General features: G+C 46.7%; 1 protein-coding gene and 1 non-coding gene across 2 annotated transcripts in view; one reads left to right on the top strand and one right to left on the bottom strand.

Moving 5' to 3' along the window:
- Window positions 1–13,026, top strand: part of Lgr6 (leucine rich repeat containing G protein-coupled receptor 6) — a 118,955-nt gene extending 105,929 nt beyond the window's left edge. Inside the window, exons 16-18 of the mRNA XM_076832282.1 lie at window positions 694–854; window positions 4,748–4,828; window positions 7,170–13,026. Of these exons, the coding sequence (XP_076688397.1) occupies window positions 694–854; window positions 4,748–4,828; window positions 7,170–8,425 (1,498 nt within the window). The 3' untranslated portion in view covers window positions 8,426–13,026. The remainder of the gene's footprint in view (window positions 1–693; window positions 855–4,747; window positions 4,829–7,169) is intronic.
- Window positions 13,027–15,087: 2,061 nt separating this feature from the next.
- On the bottom strand, window positions 15,088–15,160 carry Trnaa-ugc (transfer RNA alanine (anticodon UGC)). Its single transcript has one exon. It is a non-coding gene; the product is annotated as a tRNA-Ala (tRNA).
- Between the last annotated feature and the right edge of the window lie 3,600 nt (window positions 15,161–18,760).

Below are 18,760 nucleotides of genomic sequence, written 5' to 3'. Positions count from 1 at the left end.
ATAGCCAGGCTGTCCGTCCTCACTTTGGCAGCATCTGGGTCCCTGGAATCAGGGCAGAGCCCAGGGCATGATGAGTGGAAAACAAACTGCACAGCCCGTCCCTAGTGTTAATGACATCCAGGCCTCCTCCGTGCAGCGGCAGCAGCAGTGCAGCCTGTGTGGCCCGAGCCTTGTCTACTATAAACTAATGAAGTGCCTAAGGCATTTGCCCTCACCCTCCAAGGACACCCTATCCAGCTCTGATGGGCCCACAGGGGAAGGCGAGGGTGTGGGTCTCACAGAGGACAAGAGTAGAGCATCCCTAGAAGAATCCCTGCTTCCTGCAATATGAAAGAAGAGCCGCAGTCTAAGCTGGGGAGTAGAGCACCATAAGTGCTGTGTGACCTTGGGGGAAGTTGCTTCCTACTCTGAGTCTGCTAAGAGTCCTCCTTCAATAAAGGGCAGACATTTCTCTCCCCATCTCAGTTCTGAGGATGAATGAGGAAAAGACTGGCATGTGCCCAGAGCCCCTCAGAGTCAGGGTGCAAGATTCTTAACAAATCAAGTCCTCGAGGCTGCTGGCATAGTGAGCAGGACACTTTGTGGTTGAAGGGCAGGTACTTAGTCCCTAGTTCTTGGGCTGGGGAATCTCTTAACTTAGGACTAATGTCTTAGACTCCAAACATAATGAGGCAGCCCCTCTCCCATCCTCAGGATTCTGGAGGTGCCCTATGCCTACCAGTGCTGTGCCTATGGGGTCTGTGCCAGCTTCTTCAAACCCTCTGGGCAGTGGCAGGCCGAGGACTTCCACCTGGAGGAGGAGGAGCCTCCAAGGAGGACCCAGAGCCTCCTTGCTGGACAAGCAGAGAACCATTGTGAGTGATGGGGGATGCCTGGACTGGTGGGTGGGGAGCTGTAGAGAGGAAGTTAGGGAGGAGGCTTGGGGGGCCTGGAAGGGAATCTAAGAGGGGAAGCCGAGGGAGGACTGGCTGCTAGTGACCTGGGAGGAACTCTCCCTCTGTTTAAGCCTGACTCTCTAATGCAACACCCCAAAGGTACTTAGGGGAGACATAATGATGGTAACAATGGCAGCAATAACATCTCAACAGTCTCCGGTCCTTTGCGATTCACAAAGTACCTCACAGGTGCTGTCTCTGTTAGTATCCTATCCTTGGGGCTCACATATTTCTTTGTGGTTGCCTTCTCTGACACATGGGCCCTTCAGCCTCAGGGCATTCTAGGAGAAAACAGACCTGACCCAAGTAGGATTAAATTAAATCAATTGAATTAAACCTGCTTCCAGAAAAAAAAAAATCCAAACACAATATGTCCTACAACCAAAAGGAACATTGTAGAAATTATTGTTCTCCAGGGGTATCCTGCACCTCCCATCTCCTGGGAGTCTGAAAGCGAGACTTCAATGGTCACTATACACAAGAGGGTTTCAGTGAGATCTGTCTTGGGACAGATCTATTTCTGGAAGAGTTGGGGTGAAAGGGAAAGATTGGGGTGGACAGCCAGGGGTTCTGAGGAACTGTGTATTAAGAGGTGTCTTGGTTGAAGGGAAGAGAGCAGTACTCCCCCACCCCCCGCCATGTTACTGAACACAAGAAGAACTAGGAGAGAGAGAAACAAGTCCTGCTTCTTGCATTCCTTTTTCCATCTTGAGCTTCCTCTCTGTACTCTTTCAATGGAGAAGTTGAACTGAAAAATTAAATCTAAGTATGTAAGAAAAACATCTCATAATGGGGTAAACAGAATTAGGTCTAAACCCAACTATAGCTTTTACCAGTCGGGTTGCCTTATAAGTTGTTTAATCTTACTGACACTCCATCTTCTTGTCTTTAAATGATAAAGATAGCTGGGACCAGTGGCACATACCTGTAATCCCAGCTACTTGGAGGCTGAGGCAGGAGGATCTCAAGTTTGAGGGCAGTCTCAGCAATTTAGAGACCCCTTCAGCAACTGACTGAGACCCTGTCCCAAAATACAAAAATAAAAAGGGCTGGGAATGTAGCTCAGTGGTAAAAGCACCCCTGGGCTCCCCAGCACCAATAAAATAAAAATGAAGGAGAAATATAATACATTTCTCATAGACTGTTGGGAGGCTTGAAAGAGTCCATATAAGGTGAAGTGGGTTTACCACTGCTGCTGCTGAGAACTTGGATCTCCTTCTGGCATGGGGACAGTTTAGTAGTGTAGCTCAGGATATAGCCGTGGAGGCTGAACCTTGAGTGGGCAGTTTGGGGGTCTCTGAGACCCTCACTCCCAGTGCACCAAAGCCCCTCCTAGATGGGGCACAAGGACCTGACAAGGAGGTTCACAGGTCCCAGCAGCTGGCTAAGCCAGCAGACAGCTGTCCCCAGGGGACATTCCCGGATGTCTGCTACACACTCCCTCAGGGGGCTGGAAGGAGGAATGGAAACTTTCCTTCTTCAAGGTGAAACTTTCCACCGGGGCTTAAGTCTTGGAGAACCGCAGGGCGTCGAGCTCGTGGGCTGCCTGCCGCCTGTAATGGGAGCTAGGGCAGGGCCCCCCACTTCCTGTGGGAGCAAACGAGCCTCGAGAAGGAAAGCCAGGAGCCCTGCTCCAGCCAGATTTGATTTCCTCCTTGTTTGAAGAGTGGTTACTTAACACCTTGGCTGTGACTTTCCCAGCCTCAGACAGAGTCCATTGATTTCACCCCTTGTGTTTCATTCATGCATTTTGATTTCAAAGAATTGCTAATTCTCCCATTCTGGAGGGGCAGGCAGAGAATGAAAGGTAGAGAAGGAAGGAAATGCCAGGACTCTGTGGTCACGCCTCAGCCTACCCTCCCTGATGCTGTCCAGGCCAAGGCCACAGTCTTCCAGCCTCCTGGGAAAACTACCAAGGGAAGGTGTTTACTCTTTAAGTGGGGAAGAAGAACCCACACAGGAAATAGACCTGCGAGCCAAAGATGGGCACAAGTGCAACAGAGTCACCTATCCATTCCCTTAGGATGAAGAGTCCATAAGGACTGTCTTTTAAACCTGAAGAATGTACAGGTGCCTTTAAAAGACAAGCAGCTCTTTCTTGCCAGTTGGTCCTCAGGTACTTTTCCAAGTGTGACTTCAGAAACTTAAATTTTATTCTTTAAAAAGTCTTTCATTGATGGATTGTGCTTATAAAAGAAAGTTGTGTCTTTATAGTTATAAGCTATTTCAGAGAGTCATTTTAAAGTTCTTATAAAATTTTGAGACCCTGAGATGTCTCTGATCCCCTGGAGTGCACAGGTCCTGGTTAAGGAATATTGCAATAGGGCTGGGGGTGTGGCTCAAGGACCTGCATTTGATTCCCACCACTGCAAACAAAACAGAAAACCCACCCAAGATCCAGAAACACCCCCCAAAACTGCAATAGTAAATAAGAAAAAAGAAAAATCTCATTTCATTCAAAGATGCTACAGAATTTCTCCAATGATGGATTTACCTTTCTATCTCTGTTTTATCCTACTAACCTAGAATTGTAGAGCTGCAGCTTAGAATTAGAAGGAACGTTAATGATTATCTAGTCTAAACTCTGACTCAGGGTAGAAGTGCATCCTCTCACACTGGGAACTTTCTAGTTCAATAGCTCTAGTGATAAATAATGTCTAGCTTATGCATCTGTAAACCTCCCCCCAACTTCCCACTCCCCAATCCCCCCAAACAATCCATCTCATGATTGTTGAACATCTGGGCTCTGTAGTCAGACAAATCTGGATTTGTATTCTGGTCTGTCATCACTAGCTGGGAGACCCAGAGGAAGCCACTTAACTTCAATGAGCCTCAGTTTCCTTATCTGACACCTGCCTCATGCACGATTGTGAAGGTTAAGGAAGCTATGACAATGAGGACTCACAGAGAGAGGAACAGCTCAAGGAATGTTAACCCTTGTTGCAAAGTAAATCCATCAGTTGACACAGGGCCTTGTAGCATGACAGTTTGTCTCCTCATTTGTCTCCATAAGTCCCTCGTGAGCAGGACCATCTTTTATTCATTCCTGAATTCCTCTGCCCTTCCAGTTCTTAAATGTAGTTGGCATCATATTCAGAACACATGGGTCCACTGTGCACCTGCTGAAGAGCTAGAACATCTTCATTTGAACCATAATTGCCTCCTTCTATATAATCCATCGACTGATGTTGGTTCTACCCTCTGGGACAGAACAGCATGTAGAAGTGTAACCCCTTTATATCAACAGGCTTTCACCTCTTAGACAGCCATTATATCCCCACTTATTCTTGCCTTCTCCAAGCCAACCATCCCCCAGCTACTTTATTTCTCACACAAATGACTTCTGCTCCCCCACTATCCCTGGCTCATCTCTGAACACACTGCAGCTCACAGAGGTCCCCCTTCATGTTTATTGTTTGCAACTGGACATGGAATTACAATGACTGCCTGACCAGAGTGGAGAACCGTATGATCCGTAGCTCCCATTATTAAGGCAGCTATGGCCCGAATTCTAAGTACTCGTGAACTACAGCTGATGGGAGAGGACAGGCGAGGGCTGAGAACAGAAAGAGCAGGACTAATCATAACATTTGGTGTTCAGAACCCGCAATGGACATGATCCATATGTGAATAATGGGGAGCTGACCAAATATTTACACCCAAGGGTAGAAGCAGATGTTCAGAGCTGCTGGATGACCAGGACTGAACAGTTAATCAGCGACACATCTACTTAAAGGGGTAGGGGTTAGAAGAAAGGTGGCAAGGTGACACCAAGGTCCAGGCCTGAGACACATTTTCATCTCCTCTCTCAGATGACCTGGACCTGGATGAGCTCCAACTGGAGACGGAGGACTCAAAGCCACACCACAGTGTCCAGTGTAGCCCTATTCCAGGTGAGATCGGTGGCCTGGAGGTGGAGAAGGGGCACCCACCCACCTAGAGAGAAGCCAGTTAAGGTGGCCCATCTGTAGCTAAGCGTCAGGCATGGTCTTTGCCCGACTCCCCATCTTAGGGGAAGGAAAGCCTCTTCTCATTATTCCTGAGGAAGGAGGGAGTTCTGTCCCTCGGGTGGCTACTATTACATGGGGAATGTCAGAATGAGGGTGGAGGGGTGACAGGGAGTCAAGCAACCTCTGCAAACCAGTCATTTAGAGGTTATGTTCTCATGGAGGACAGAAGCAAGAAAGAATGCCTTGAACCCCCTGCTCGGGGGACATGGGGCTGCTTCTGAGCACTCCCTCAATCTAAAAACCATCTCACAGAATATTAGAGTCACATGGGACTAAGTCACCTTCTCCAGCCCTCACTGCTCCATCCCAGCAAGATTACAGTCTCTTTACTAAAATCCTCCACGGTGCAAAAATCTCCAGTGTTCCTGGATAATTCCTATACCTACTGTCTAACTTTACCACAGAGGAAGCCTTGTCTGGAGTCATCCAACCCAAAGCCATTTTTTAAAAAAATGTAATATCTCTTTTTAAAAATACCTTTATTCATTCATTCATTCATTCATTCATTTTATTCATTTATTTTTATGTGATGCTGAGGATCAAACCCAGTGCCTCACAGGTGCGAGGCAAGCGCTCTACCGCTGAGCCACAGCCCCAAAGAAGGAAAGAAAATTCTTTCTCCTCAGTACAATTTAGCCTAAGATGTTGAGAGTGAAAAAGTCCCTTCCCTGTGTATAAAATGTTAACCAACAATGCTAGAAGGCAGCAGCAATCTGCTGCTCAGGCCAGGAACTTTTATTCAGAATGAACAAAAAGTGATGAACAGCTGGCTTTTCCTCTTTCATCCCACCTCCATTTTCCAGACTTCAATTTTTAGTTCAGATCCCTTAACCTCTCCCTTCCCCTTTCCAAACCCTGGAGCGCTGGCCTGACCTTGCCTAACACCAGCTCTCAGCACCTGGTGATAATAGCACGCTCCCTAGCGCCAGCTCAGAGCCAGAGCACTGACCCAACCTAGAGGAAGCAGGTGTTTTTTTGTTTTTTGGGTTTTTTTTTTCACTTGGAAATCCATTTTTGCTTTTTTTATTTTTTTTTATTTTTATTTTTTTTAATTCAAACTGCCACAGAAATATCACCTCTGAAAACCAGTAACCAACAGGGATGAGGTAAAAGAGGAAGTTTCCAAAAACAAGGTTTAACTTAAACTTGCTTTTAAAATAGCTCATAAAAATGGTCAAATAAATTATGATACATCATATGGTGGAGTATTTATGACACAGCCATTGAGATATGGTTTTCGCGAAATATAAGGATATGGAAAAAGTGTGCATGCATCACAAAATTTAACTTAAAGAATAAAAATCTCTATTCAGTCAAATCCCAACTTAGTTAAAAAAATCCGCAAGTATATGTATATTTTAAAAGAAATTCTGTAAGGAAACATGCCAAAATAATGACTTCTCTCTAAGAAGTGAGGTCATGAGCAGTTTTATTTTTTCCATGTTATATTTTCAAAATTTCTACAATTACCATCTATTATTTCATAATTAGAAAAAAAATTGTTTTAAAAATAGCTCCCGCAAAAGCCTCTCAAATTCCCAAACCACCTAGCAATACATTGAGAAACAAGAGTCTGAAGCCAAAGGAAATGAAGAAATAATATGTCCAAAGTCATAAAGTGATTTAAGAACAGACTCTGAGAAGAGTGATGGGAAACACCAGGATCTCACCCATCTAGTGCAAAGTCAGGTTGGAAAACCCCAGAAGTCGTCTATATTTTGATTATTTGTCTTCCCTCCCACATTCTGATTGACAGATGAATATGAAATATGCCTATACTCTTCTCAGAGAGCAAGGGAAAGCCAGACTGGTATGATAGCCAGTCAGGGCTCATCCACAATGGAGTCCTTAGTGGGTCCCTGGGCAGAGCCTCAGCAAAAGTGTTACTGTCTGGGTAGCCCCTCAAAGGACTGTGTCTCTACTACTGCAGTAGTATCCCCAGTTCTAGTGCCTGCTCCACTCCCCAGTTATGGTGCCCAACTGTCTCTTCCATCCTTGCAAATGTTGCTCCTTTGGAAAGATGTTCTTAACGTTTCTTGAGTGTAATCGGGATTGCACTGTGGGTATCAGGAGGAGGGTTAGTGTTCACTCCGTTTGCAGCTCTTGGAGGGCAGATGCCAAGTCACCTCCCTCAGGCCAGGGTTTCTGTTCGGGCAGAGGCCCTACCCCAAGACCAGTCGTGGCAGCCTTGACCGGGGGTGACGTCCGTCCCTCTCTCCTACAGGCCCCTTCAAGCCCTGCGAGCACCTCTTTGAGAGCTGGGGCATCCGCCTGGCCGTGTGGGCCATCGTGCTGCTCTCCGTGCTCTGTAACGGGCTGGTGCTGCTGACCGTGTTTGCCGGCGGGCCCATCCCCCTGTCCCCGGTCAAGTTTGTGGTAGGTGCGATTGCCGGTGCCAACACCTTGACGGGCATTTCCTGTGGCCTTCTGGCCTCCGTGGACGCCTTGACCTTTGGCCAGTTCGCCGAGTACGGAGCCCGCTGGGAGACGGGGCTGGGCTGCCGGGCCACGGGCTTCCTGGCCGTCCTGGGGTCCGAGGCGTCGGTGCTGCTGCTCACCCTGGCCGCCGTGCAGTGCAGCGTCTCCGTGTCGTGCGTGCGGGCCTACGGGAAGGCGCCCTCGCTGGGCAGTGTGCGAGCCGGGGCCCTGGGCTGCCTGTCGCTGGCAGGGCTGGCCGCGGCCCTGCCGCTTGCCTCGGTGGGAGAGTACGGGGCCTCCCCGCTCTGCCTGCCCTACGCCCCGCCCGAGGGCCAGCCGGCCGCCCTGGGCTTCGCGGTGGCCCTGGTGATGATGAACTCCTTCTGCTTCCTGGTGGTGGCCGGTGCCTACATCAAACTCTACTGTGACCTGCCGCGGGGCGACTTTGAGGCCCTGTGGGACTGTGCCATGGTGAGGCATGTGGCCTGGCTCATCTTCGCGGATGGGCTCCTCTACTGTCCCGTGGCCTTCCTCAGCTTCGCCTCCATGATGGGCCTCTTCCCGGTCACCCCCGAGGCCGTCAAGTCTGTCCTGCTCGTGGTGCTGCCGCTGCCTGCCTGCCTCAACCCACTGCTCTACCTGCTCTTCAACCCCCACTTCAGGGATGACCTTCGGCGGCTCTGGCCCGGCCCAGGAGCTCCTGGGCCCCTGGCCTACGCTGCTGCCAACGAGCTGGAGAAGAGCTCCTGCGATTCCACTCAGGCTCTTGTGGCCTTCTCTGATGTGGATCTCATTCTGGAAGCTTCTGAGGCTGGAAGGCCCCCTGGGCTGGAGACCTATGGCTTCCCCTCAGTGACTTTTATCTCCTGTCAGCAGCCAGGGGGCCCCAGACTGGAGGGAAGCCATTTTATAGAGCCAGAGGGAACCCACTTTGGGAATCCACAACCTTCTGTGGATGGAGAACTGCTGCTGAAGGCGGAGGGAACCACATCCTCAGGAGGGGGCTCCTCATCAGGTGGGGGCTTCAGGCCCTCCGGCTCAGTCTTTGCCTCACACTTATAAATGTCCTTCCCCCTTCTTCTCTTTCCATCTCTTCCCTTCCTTCTCTCCCCACTCCCTCAATGATGGCTGCTTATAAAATAAATACAACCTAAACTCATCAGTGTGACCCACAGCAGGGCCTGGTTCTGTTGGTCTCCTCTCTCTGTGACCACCTCCAGTGAAGGCTTCTTGGCCCAGTATTCCCTTGGCCTTCTTCATTTTCACCTTTATGCTGCCTCTTCCCTGTCAGGTCCAAAGCTGTGGACCAGAGACCTGGCAATTTGCTTAAGGATAAGGAGTGAAATAAAAGACAGGGAAGGAGGAGGGGACCCGATAGAGCCAGGATCATGGCCCAGTGGACACGGAGACCTAACAGAAAAGGGGACCACCAAGGGCATTTGGCATCTCCCCTTTGACTTGTGGATAGGATATAAAACGTGTTCTGTGTCCCATTAATCTTGACATTTGCCATGAAGAAATACTTCCTATTAAAATGAGCTTTGGAAGAGATTACACATTATGTCCCTTTCTTAGAGAACATGTTAATATAATAAAAGCCCTAAAAACTCTTGCAGCAGTAAAATCTATTGAACTCTGTTTAATCCCATTCTCCAATTCTTAGACAACAGGCTTCTCTTTGATTGATTGGTTTTCATGGAATACCTATTACTAGCTCACAGGATTTAGTACTGTCTGTACCATCTAGTACTACTCAGTGACATCACAAAATGACATCACATCACTTTTTTTTTTTTTTTTTTTTTTTGGCACTAGGGATTGAACCCAGGGGTACCTAACCACTGAGCTACATCCCTAGTTCTATTTATTTTTTATTTTTAGACAGGATCTTGCTAAGTTGCTTAGGGCCTCAATAAATTGCTGAGACTGATTTTGAATCTATGATCCTTCCTGCCTCAGTCTCCCGAGTTGCTGGGATTACAAGTGTGTGCCACCACACCAAGTGTCATCACTTTTTGAAAGTCCCAAACCTAGGAGCTCAACCTGGGGTGAAGTCCCAGAGGCAACTGGTGATTCCATGAGCCGGGACAGACTCTCTGTACTGTACCTCCCAAGCTTCTTGTCTTACCTAGAGAAGGATGGGGAGGAACAGGCTGTCATGGTTACAGCTTGAGCCCCCTCAGGCAAGGTGGAGGAAAAGGATCCTGTGTGTGCTTCCCCACCCCCTCCTACATCCAAGCACCAGTGAAACTCCTGCCTCCAGCAAGAAGGAGGATTGTTGGATCCTAGCAAGGTATACACAAGGAACTGTGTAGCAGTCTGGGTTCTCTCTGGCTGTGAGTTGCCTTCCTATGGTCCTCCATCAAATGCACCCTGCCACCAACTCTCACAAGCCTGGTCTTCCCTTCTTATCCTTCTTATTCTGTCTTTCTGTGGGATAAGGATCCATTACCTAGCAGAGAGGAGATTCCTACAATGCTTTTAGAAGCATGTGGCTATCTGGGAGTCCTGGGTTCCCCAAATAGGCCTGACCTTTCTGCCTTTCCCCTCATGACTTTCTTATCTGTGGTTTCCCAAGAGCATCTGAAGGTCTATAGAGTACCTCTCACCCCACATACACATTCCGTCTCAGGGTGAGAGGGTGAGAACCTGGTGCATTCTTACAAATATGAAAGCTAATTCTTGCAAACATAAAAAAGAATCCAAGACCCAGAAATGGGTGAGATTTTTTTCAGGGCACTCCAACATCAGTCAAACTCAAAGGACAGAGTCTGGAATCCTGAGACTGAATGAAACTCTGTTCTGTTGAATTCTGTTGTGATCCCTAGCCAGGACCTACACACAGGACCTCCATGGTTAAGACAACCCTGAGAAAGCTCTTGAGTTTCACAGCTCAAGTTTCTGCAGCTTCGCTTGTCCTGTCTCCCTGCTGCTCCCAGTGCCTAGTGGGAATTCCAACATAGGTTCACAAGGTGTCTAGGCTGGGCTGGAGGGATGAGGTAAAGACCATATTTAACTTGATACATTTTAAAATATCATTTGACTAGTTGAGTTTCCTGGATTCTTATAGGCTCCAAATGAATAAACTGACCTTATTATTCCTTAGGGTCCTACCAGGGGGTCAACTTCAGAATAGTCACTCACTAAACTATGGTGTTGTCCTTAATTGCCCAGGGATGATCAAGAGTTTTCTTGATAGAAGGAGTTTGTTTTACTTTGGGTACTGAGAATCGGTAATTCTTAAAAGGGAAATGAGTTCTCTGAGAACTTCAGGGAAGACAACATGGGTATGATTTTTGGGAGCCTTCCCTTCTAGAAAGTCACCCTAGATCCCCCCTCCACCATAAGATCACTATTTCCCTTGGAGTCGGGGAGCCAGTCTTGAGTGACTGTGTGTTAGAGGTTTGGGAGTTTTAGGGACTGTTCCCTACACGTGACTGCTTCTTTGGTAAGGGAGCCTGTGCTTTTTGGTCAGTGCTTTGACCTATGGGCTAGGGTAGCACTGCTGTCCAACTTTACTGTCTGCTTCTAAAGATCTGGGCATCAGCCAAGGCTGGACAGAAGAGAGGTGTGTGGGAAGGGAGTGGAGGTATTTCCCATAAACTATTTTCTTCTTTTCTTTTCTTTACATTCCTTCCTGTTGTGATGTAGATGTGAGTTGTCCCCCAAAAGCTCAACATGTGAGACAATGCAGAAAAGTTTGGAGAAGAAATAGCCCTAATCTAATCAGTGAATTAGTCCCTGATGGGATTAACTGAGGGGTAACTAGAGGCAGGTGGAGTGTGGCTGGAGGAAGTGGTTCATTGGGGATGTGGCTATGGGGTATATATTTTGTATCTGGAGAGTGGAGTCTCTCTCTCTCTCTCTCTCTCTCTGCTTTCTGATCACCATGTGGGCCGCTTTCCTCTGCCACACTTTTCTGCCATGATGTCCTGTCTCACCTCGATGCCTGAAGAATGGAGCCTACTGTCTATGGATTGAGACCTCTGAAACTGTGAGCCCCCAAGTAAACTTTTACTCCTAAAATTGCTTTGGTCGGATCTTTTAGTCACAGCAGTGAAAAAGCTAAAACACTTTCTTCCTTTCTTTTTTTCCATGATGGAGATTGGATCCTTTAGCCCTATACCACTGAGCTACAACTCTGGCCCTTATTATTTTTTATTTTGAGACAGGGTCTCACTAAATTGCCCAGGCTGCCCTGGAACTTGTGATCTTCTTTCTCCCTCACTCTCTTGTGTTGCTGGGATTATAGGCATGTGCCACGATTCCTGGCACCATGAACTATATTCACTATTCAAAAAGTCTACTATAGGGGCTGGGGATGTGGCTCAAGCGGTAGCGCGCTCACCTGGCATGCGTGCGGCCTGGGTTCGATCCTCAGCACCACATACAAACAAAGATGTTGTGCCTGCCGATAACTAAATAAAATAAATAAAAAAACTATATATATTTTTTAAAAAGTCTAGTGCATTTGCACAGGAGAAGATTGTATAGTGCTTTCTCTGTTTCTTTTTTTGACTGAATTCCTAGCAAATCAGTATGTTCATTTACTTTAGCTATCTCCTATGTGGTCAGTAGAAGTTTATGAAGATCATGTATGTCTTTGATTCATCACAAAAATCAAAAACCAAATTTTTTGATGCACGTATGTGTATTTTGTTTGATTGACAAACTCTTTCAAAATGGTGCCTATGGGAAAGAATCGGCCCAAAGAAAGGAACTAGAATGGTGTAAAGGTTGGGAGCTGCTGGCTCAGTGTATGCTTACGTGGGCTCTGTGTGCTATGCCTTGGCAGACTAACTTGTGGAGGAGAACCTCTCACGGCGGCTCATAGTTTGCTAAGCACTTAGGTATACACCAAAAGGAAAAATCCAAAAAAATCCAGAGCTAAAATTGGAAGACTATGGATCAGCAGAGTTAACAGCGGGGCCTTCTCCTTCCCAATCTCCTTGCTTCCTTTGCCAGGGAGAATAAGGTTTAAAGAGTAAGGGAGGAATCAGGTGTGGTGGTACACACCTGTAATCCAGCGTCTCAGGAGGCGGAGGCAGGAAGATTGCAAGTTCAAAGCCAGCCTCAGCAAAAGTGAGGGGCTAAGCAACTCTGTAAGACCCTGTCTCTGAATAAAATACAAAATAGGGCAAGGGATGAGGCTCAGTAGTTAAGTATCCCCGAGTTCAATCCCTGGTATACAAAAAAAAAAAAAAAAAAAAAGAGGGAGGGAGCAGGGAGCACAGTGAGGTGGTGCCACACCTGTGATCTCAGCTACCTAGGAGGCTAAGGCAGCAGGATTGCAAGTTCTGGACCAGTCTCAGCAACCTAGCAAGAACCTGTCTCAAAATGAAAAGGATCAGGGATGTAGTTCAGTTATAGAGTGTTCATTCCTCACCGAAGGGGGGAAAAAAGGTGAAGGAGGGGAAGAAAGAAGAGCTGACAATTAGCAGGGCTGAGTAAGAGAGGATTGTGGGAGGTAGCTAGAACCCTAATCCTTTCTGGAACTGTCCTCTCTAATTACCTCTGCTCTGGTTTGGCAAGTTCTCTCACCCATCATCCACCACTCCTATGTCCCCTTCCGGGTTCTAGTCGTGTGCCATTTCCAGCCATGTGAAAATTGTCAGGATGTAAATATTTGGATTCTTCTGTATAATAAAGCACCAGTGAAGTACCATTTGTGTCCCTCAGCTCCTTTCTGCTGCCCCTGGTGGAGTCACGGGTGTGGCCTTGGTGGGGCTGCTTTGAGGACGGAGTGATCAGAGGGTCAAGGCTCTTCCTAACCCATCTTCTGAACCTAGGGCACCTGGGGATGCTGGGGAGGCTCAGGGTTGAAGTTTGGAGGCCTCAGAATCAAATCCGCTCACTCATTTTGAAGTGCTCTTTATGTGCTTGGCACTGGGTCAGACAGACAGCGTGGTCTTAAGAAAGCCTTGAACAGGTTGGGCTCTTATTCAGACCCAGGCCTAGAACTAGGGTTTCCTGATCCTGTGAATCCCCAAGAATCAGCTCACAGAGCCCACATAAGCATACACTGAGCCAGCAGCTCCCAACCTTTACACCATTCTAGTTCCTTTCTTTGGGCCGATTCTTTCCCATAGGTACCATTTTGAACTTAACTTCCTCACCCACTCTCTGCTTTGGAAAGCTTCTCCCTCAAGCCTTGCTTCCGAGTAGGATGAATGCCCCCGAGACAACCAGGGCCCTTCTCAAGGGAAGGGAAAGACTGAGCAAAAACCTGCAGCCAAAGGAATGAGGTGCTAGCCCCAGAACTGTACCAGGGCTTTGGTGACCTAGTACCTGACTCTCTCATCCTGCTCCTTCCTTTTCTTCCTTCTCTCTTTGCTCTTTCCTCTCCTGTTTTTCCCTCTGTCTCCTCTTTCTCTTCTTCCTCCTCATCTTTTTCCTTTTTTGCATTTAAAAGTGTTTCAAATTTTATTTATTTTTAACTGATACACGAACTCCATTCTTCTTCAAGACAGAGCATTTCAAACCCCTCCATCCTTCTAGCTCATTCTCAGGAAGGCTGTTCTGATTAGACTAGGTGAAGAGAAAGAGACCCAGGCATTAACTCCAGCAAGTGTGTAATCCTTGAGAGAATATAAAGCAACAATGGAGGCAGAGTCTACGCAAATTCAAGATCAGAGAGAGCAGCGGGATTGGCCCTTGTATCTAAAATCTGGAGCTGTTCTGGATTTGAAGCAGCTCTGAGTTCTAGCCAGTTGGAATCTGTGGTTAGTCACTCATGCCCTCCACAAGTGGGCTCAGCTGTTCTTGTAGGCCTGGTCTCCTGTCCTCAACCACGACTAACTGCTCTCTCTCCACTCATTTGTGTTTAAAAAGCTTTAATCTAATTTTTAAATAAGTAATATGTTGACATGGTTCAAATAACATACGTTTTTCAAATAACAGTCTCTGTCCCATTCCTGTCCCTATTTGCTCACTTTCTAAAACCTCACTGGTTTGCCACTGTTATTAGTGTCTTACATATCCTTCCAGAGGGTTTTCAATGCATAGACAAGCAAGATGCATAGCTGTGCTTATTATTATTATTTTTACCTAAAGTTAGAATACCATACATGTGCTTCTGCCTTTTCTTTTTTTAAACCTACTAATACAGCTCAAAGATCTTTCCACAGAAGAAAACTTGCCCATTTTTTTTTTCATAGTAGTTGGTATCCCATTATATAGATAATATAATTTTATCTCACTGTTCCCTTTCTGATGGACATTTGGATTGTTTAACAGCTTGCTCTTATAAAAGATACTGCAACAAGTACCTTTTAAACACACATGTATATATGTGGGATTGCTGAGTCAAAAGAATAATCCTGAGTAATTATACAATTTTTTCCCCTTCAGTATTGGAGATTGAACCCAGGGCTTCAGACATGCTAGCAAGTGCTCTACCACTGAACTACATCCCTAGATCTTTTATTCTATTTTGAGATAGGGTCTCTGTAAGTTGCTCACACTGGCCTTAAACTTGGCATCCTCCTACTCAGCCTCCTAATTAGCCAGAATTAGATATGCACACCTCCTGGGTTAATTATACCTTCTTTTTTTTTTTTTTTTTTCTTACCTTCTTTTGACTAGTAGGCTATGTTGATTCACGACCTCTGCTTGCATGGTCCTCACTGTGAACCTATTCTTCAAGGCTTCTGTAAGCATCCTATCAGCATCAGATCTTGGGATAATTGCCTTGTGTTCTTTTGGCTTTTTTTTTTGGGGGGGGGGGCGGGTGCTGGGGATTGAACCCAGGGCCTTGTGCTTGCAAGGCAAGCACTCTGCCAACTGAGCTACATCCCCAGCCCTCTTTTGGCATTTCCTGGAGCAATGTCCTGAGAGACTGAGAAATGGACTAGCCAAGCTTCTTTTTCTATACTAGGCCAAGTCATATATGCCTATGGTCAAATATAATGGGCTAACCACTCTTAAGTTGGGTATCTCTCCTGGTCCACTAAATTATAGTGTATAAATGGATATGTCTCTGTGGGTTTGTGGTGGACAAAATATGACTGCTCATGTCTTTTGCTTGAGCAAGGGTAGACAAGGCTCTTCTGAAATTGACCTAGCAGGATAGTTCCACAAGAGCAAGGACCCTGTTGTTCTCATTCATTGTTGTATCCTAAATTCTTTTCACAGTATCTAGCACAAAGAATATGTCAATTAATTTCTGTTAAAGGGGGGTAGGGAGAAAACAGAATTAAGAAATTAACATAATAGTTATATCCCTAAAGATTTTTTTCCCAATCTCAAGGGGTCATTGGGCCCCTTTATTCGAAGGAGATGCAAATAACACAAAGTAAGAGGTAGTTCTTATCTGAACTAAACCATTTGTATCCCTAAGAAATGATGCTGTGGAACTCCATTCCCCAGTCTATGCATGCACTTTGGGCAGGTCTTTCTGTTTATAATAAAGCACTGTGGGTGTATACTTATATAGTGAGATTTAAAAGGTCCTCAAGTTCTCTGTCTCTTCTTTCTATCAGCTCTTACCTTGGGTCCCATAATGGTTAAAATTCAACCATTAGGGCAACTTGTTCCTTCAGGATAGTCATAGCTATTTACTTTAGTCTGTATTCCACTGTTCTAGTAATATCCATCTGGCTTTCCTTCAGGCAGTGCTCCCCACAGCTCTGTACTGCCTGTTCGAACGGAGTTAACTCCATCTTAGGTGCCATAAGTGGAAGTCTTATCAGCCTTTTCTGTCCCCTGGGCACATGATTTGTCCAAGGAGGGGGTTCATATCCCAATATTTTTTTTTTTAAGTAATGGGGAATTGAACCCAGGGATGCTTTACCACTGAGCTACAGCTCTGGCCCTTTTTATTTTGTGTTTTGAGACAGGCTCTCGGTAAGTTGCTGAGGCAGGCCTTGAACTTGCAATCCTCCTGCCTCAATCTCTCGAGTCACTGGAAATACAGGCATGTGCCACTGCACCTGGCTCCAAGTCCTTTTAATGAGAACCAATCCAGGAACTTTGGTAGAGCTGATAGAAAGTACTCTTTCATTGGAGCTGCAGGTGTCTGTGTAGCCACTTGGAGAGAAATGAATCCTGATGGTATTAGCTGAGCATTTATACTTAGTCATGCCTAAAAAGTAAGTTTGGACTTCTCAAGCTGTGAACTGGTATTTTTGTTTGCACAAGTGAGAGTGTTAGATTTCTGTCACTTGTATGGAGAAGCAGCCAGAGGCTTCTTTCACAAATCACTCTCTGCCATCACCCACTACCCAGGGGAGGAGGAGAAACCTATTGTCCTCTTATCAGCCATTAAGGTGGAAGAGGGCAGCTACTGGATGGGAATTTTTATGAGCAAAAAGGAATGCCAGGCTGGATGCAGTGGCTCACACCTATAACCCTAGTGGCTTGGGAGGTTGATGCAGGAGGATTGCAAGTTTGAGGCCAGCCTCAGCAATTTAGCGAGGCCCTAAGCAACTTAGTGAGACTGTCTCAAAATACAAAATAAATACACCTGGGGATGTAACTCAATGTTTGAGTGTCCTGAGTTCAATCCCTAGTACAAAAAAAAAAAAAAAAAGATTGTCAGGATGGGATGAGCTATCAGGTGTAGACAGTGGGCCTGTGTGGTAGGTAACCTAAGGCAAGAGAACACAAATGAGGGACTAGAAGGGGAAGTGAGAAGGTAAGTGAGCAGATCGACTTGCACTGCCCTGTTTGGATGTGTCAGGTAGCTTCAGAATTCCAGAGCTGTCACATATTAGCATGCAGAGGGAGCTCAGTTTTATAGAGGAGGAGATGGAAGGGTCGAGACACTTGCCCATGACCTTGCAGCTACTTTGGGGAGAACTGCAGAGACAGATGTATCAATATTAGAACTGAATCATACAGTTGATAAATATGATTCTGGAATTAGATCTGGGTTGAATCCCAGATGTGCCATAAATAGCCAGTTGCCCCTAGGTTTTACTTAACTTCTCTGAGTCTCAGTTTCATCATCAGTAAAATGGGGCTAATAATGCCTAATCTCTAAAGGTCTTTGGAGAGCTTTAAGAAGATTTTTCTTGTAAAGAGCTTAGCTTAGTGCCTGGCTACTGCCAGAACAAGAGAGAAAACCAGGTGACTAAGAATTCACCTCCTAGAGGAGGGTGCCTCTGATGGGAGGCATCTCTTGTCTAAAGCACAAGTTTCAGGGTTCTGGTTAACAGAGGAAGGCAATGGAAGGAAGGGGACCCAGTCTAGTGGAGTGGGGAGATGGGCGAGGTAAGCTCATGGAAGGGAGAAACCTTGGAGCTGGGTGGGGGGTGTGGAAGGGAGGGTAGGATGAGAGGCATTGGATAATCTGTCATCCCTAATATAAACTACGAGTTGGAGGGAGGGATGGACACTCTGGGGGCCATGGTAGGAGGCAGGAGTGACTTGCCAAGAAGCAAGGAGAGAGCGGAATGTGTTGTTTCTCATGTGCAATGAGTGGGTTGCCCCAGCCTCTCCCAGACTTCACTGGCAGCCCCGTGCAGTCAGGGACGGCAAGCTGCCCTGCAGCCAGCCAGCCTGGAGGGCAGATTCTGAAACCACAGCCCCACACCCCTCCCTGTCCCCTCCCTCCTGCTGTCCCAACCTAAACAAGACAACCTGGGCAGGGGGGCCACACGCTGATGGAAAAATACACACTTGGCTGGAAAAGGAGCTTTATTTGTATGTGTTGAATTCCCGCAGCAGCCGAAGGATAAATAGCTGGTCCCAGCCTCAGCTTCAACTCTGCCCACAAGGTGGGTGGTAAAATCTGTTCTTATTTAGATAGCTTGTGGGGAGAGGTGAAGAGGGGGACTGGGGCAGCAGGAGAAGGGAACTTGGAATCTGCAGTGTTTATATGATCAGTCATGGATGTCATCTCTCCTCTTTAATTGGGGGTTTCAAGTTGAGCAACTTTGCTCAGCTTGCTTGTCCTAGGAATGGAGCAGATTGGCAAATAGGCAGGGGGCAGAGGAGCTTCTGGGGCCCACCGATGGTTGGACTGCTGTCTCCATTCCCCAGTCCCCAGCCAAGTACCCAACAAATGTTGAGCCCTGTGCCAGGTCATGTTCTGGGTGCTTTACACGCATCATCTCAGTCGATCCTCACAATGATCTCATGGGTTAAGGACCATCATGATCTGCTTTACAGAGGCAAAAACCAAAAACAGAAAGATTGAGCAGAGCACTAATGTAGTGCAAGTGGGAAGCAGCACCACCAGGGCTGGAACCAGGTCTTCTTGACTCAAGTTCTTGCTTTTAGCCATTTCTCATCTTGGGCTGGGGGTAGGATCTGGGCTTTTCTAGTTCTCAGGTCCATCATTTCTGATCTCTAACCCAAGTCCTCTGCACTTGTTAAGGCAGAGATAGAGGGATGACTGGCTTCTAGTAACTTTCAGCTCTGGTATTTCTTGTGATTAGAGAATAGTCCTTGTAG

The sequence above is a fragment of the Callospermophilus lateralis genome, chromosome 13 (genome assembly GCF_048772815.1).
Source record: "Callospermophilus lateralis isolate mCalLat2 chromosome 13, mCalLat2.hap1, whole genome shotgun sequence".
In the NCBI taxonomy this organism is placed as follows: Eukaryota; Metazoa; Chordata; class Mammalia; order Rodentia; family Sciuridae; genus Callospermophilus; species Callospermophilus lateralis.
Note: the sequence above shows the minus strand (reverse complement) of the source record. Positions and strands in the feature narration are given on the sequence as shown.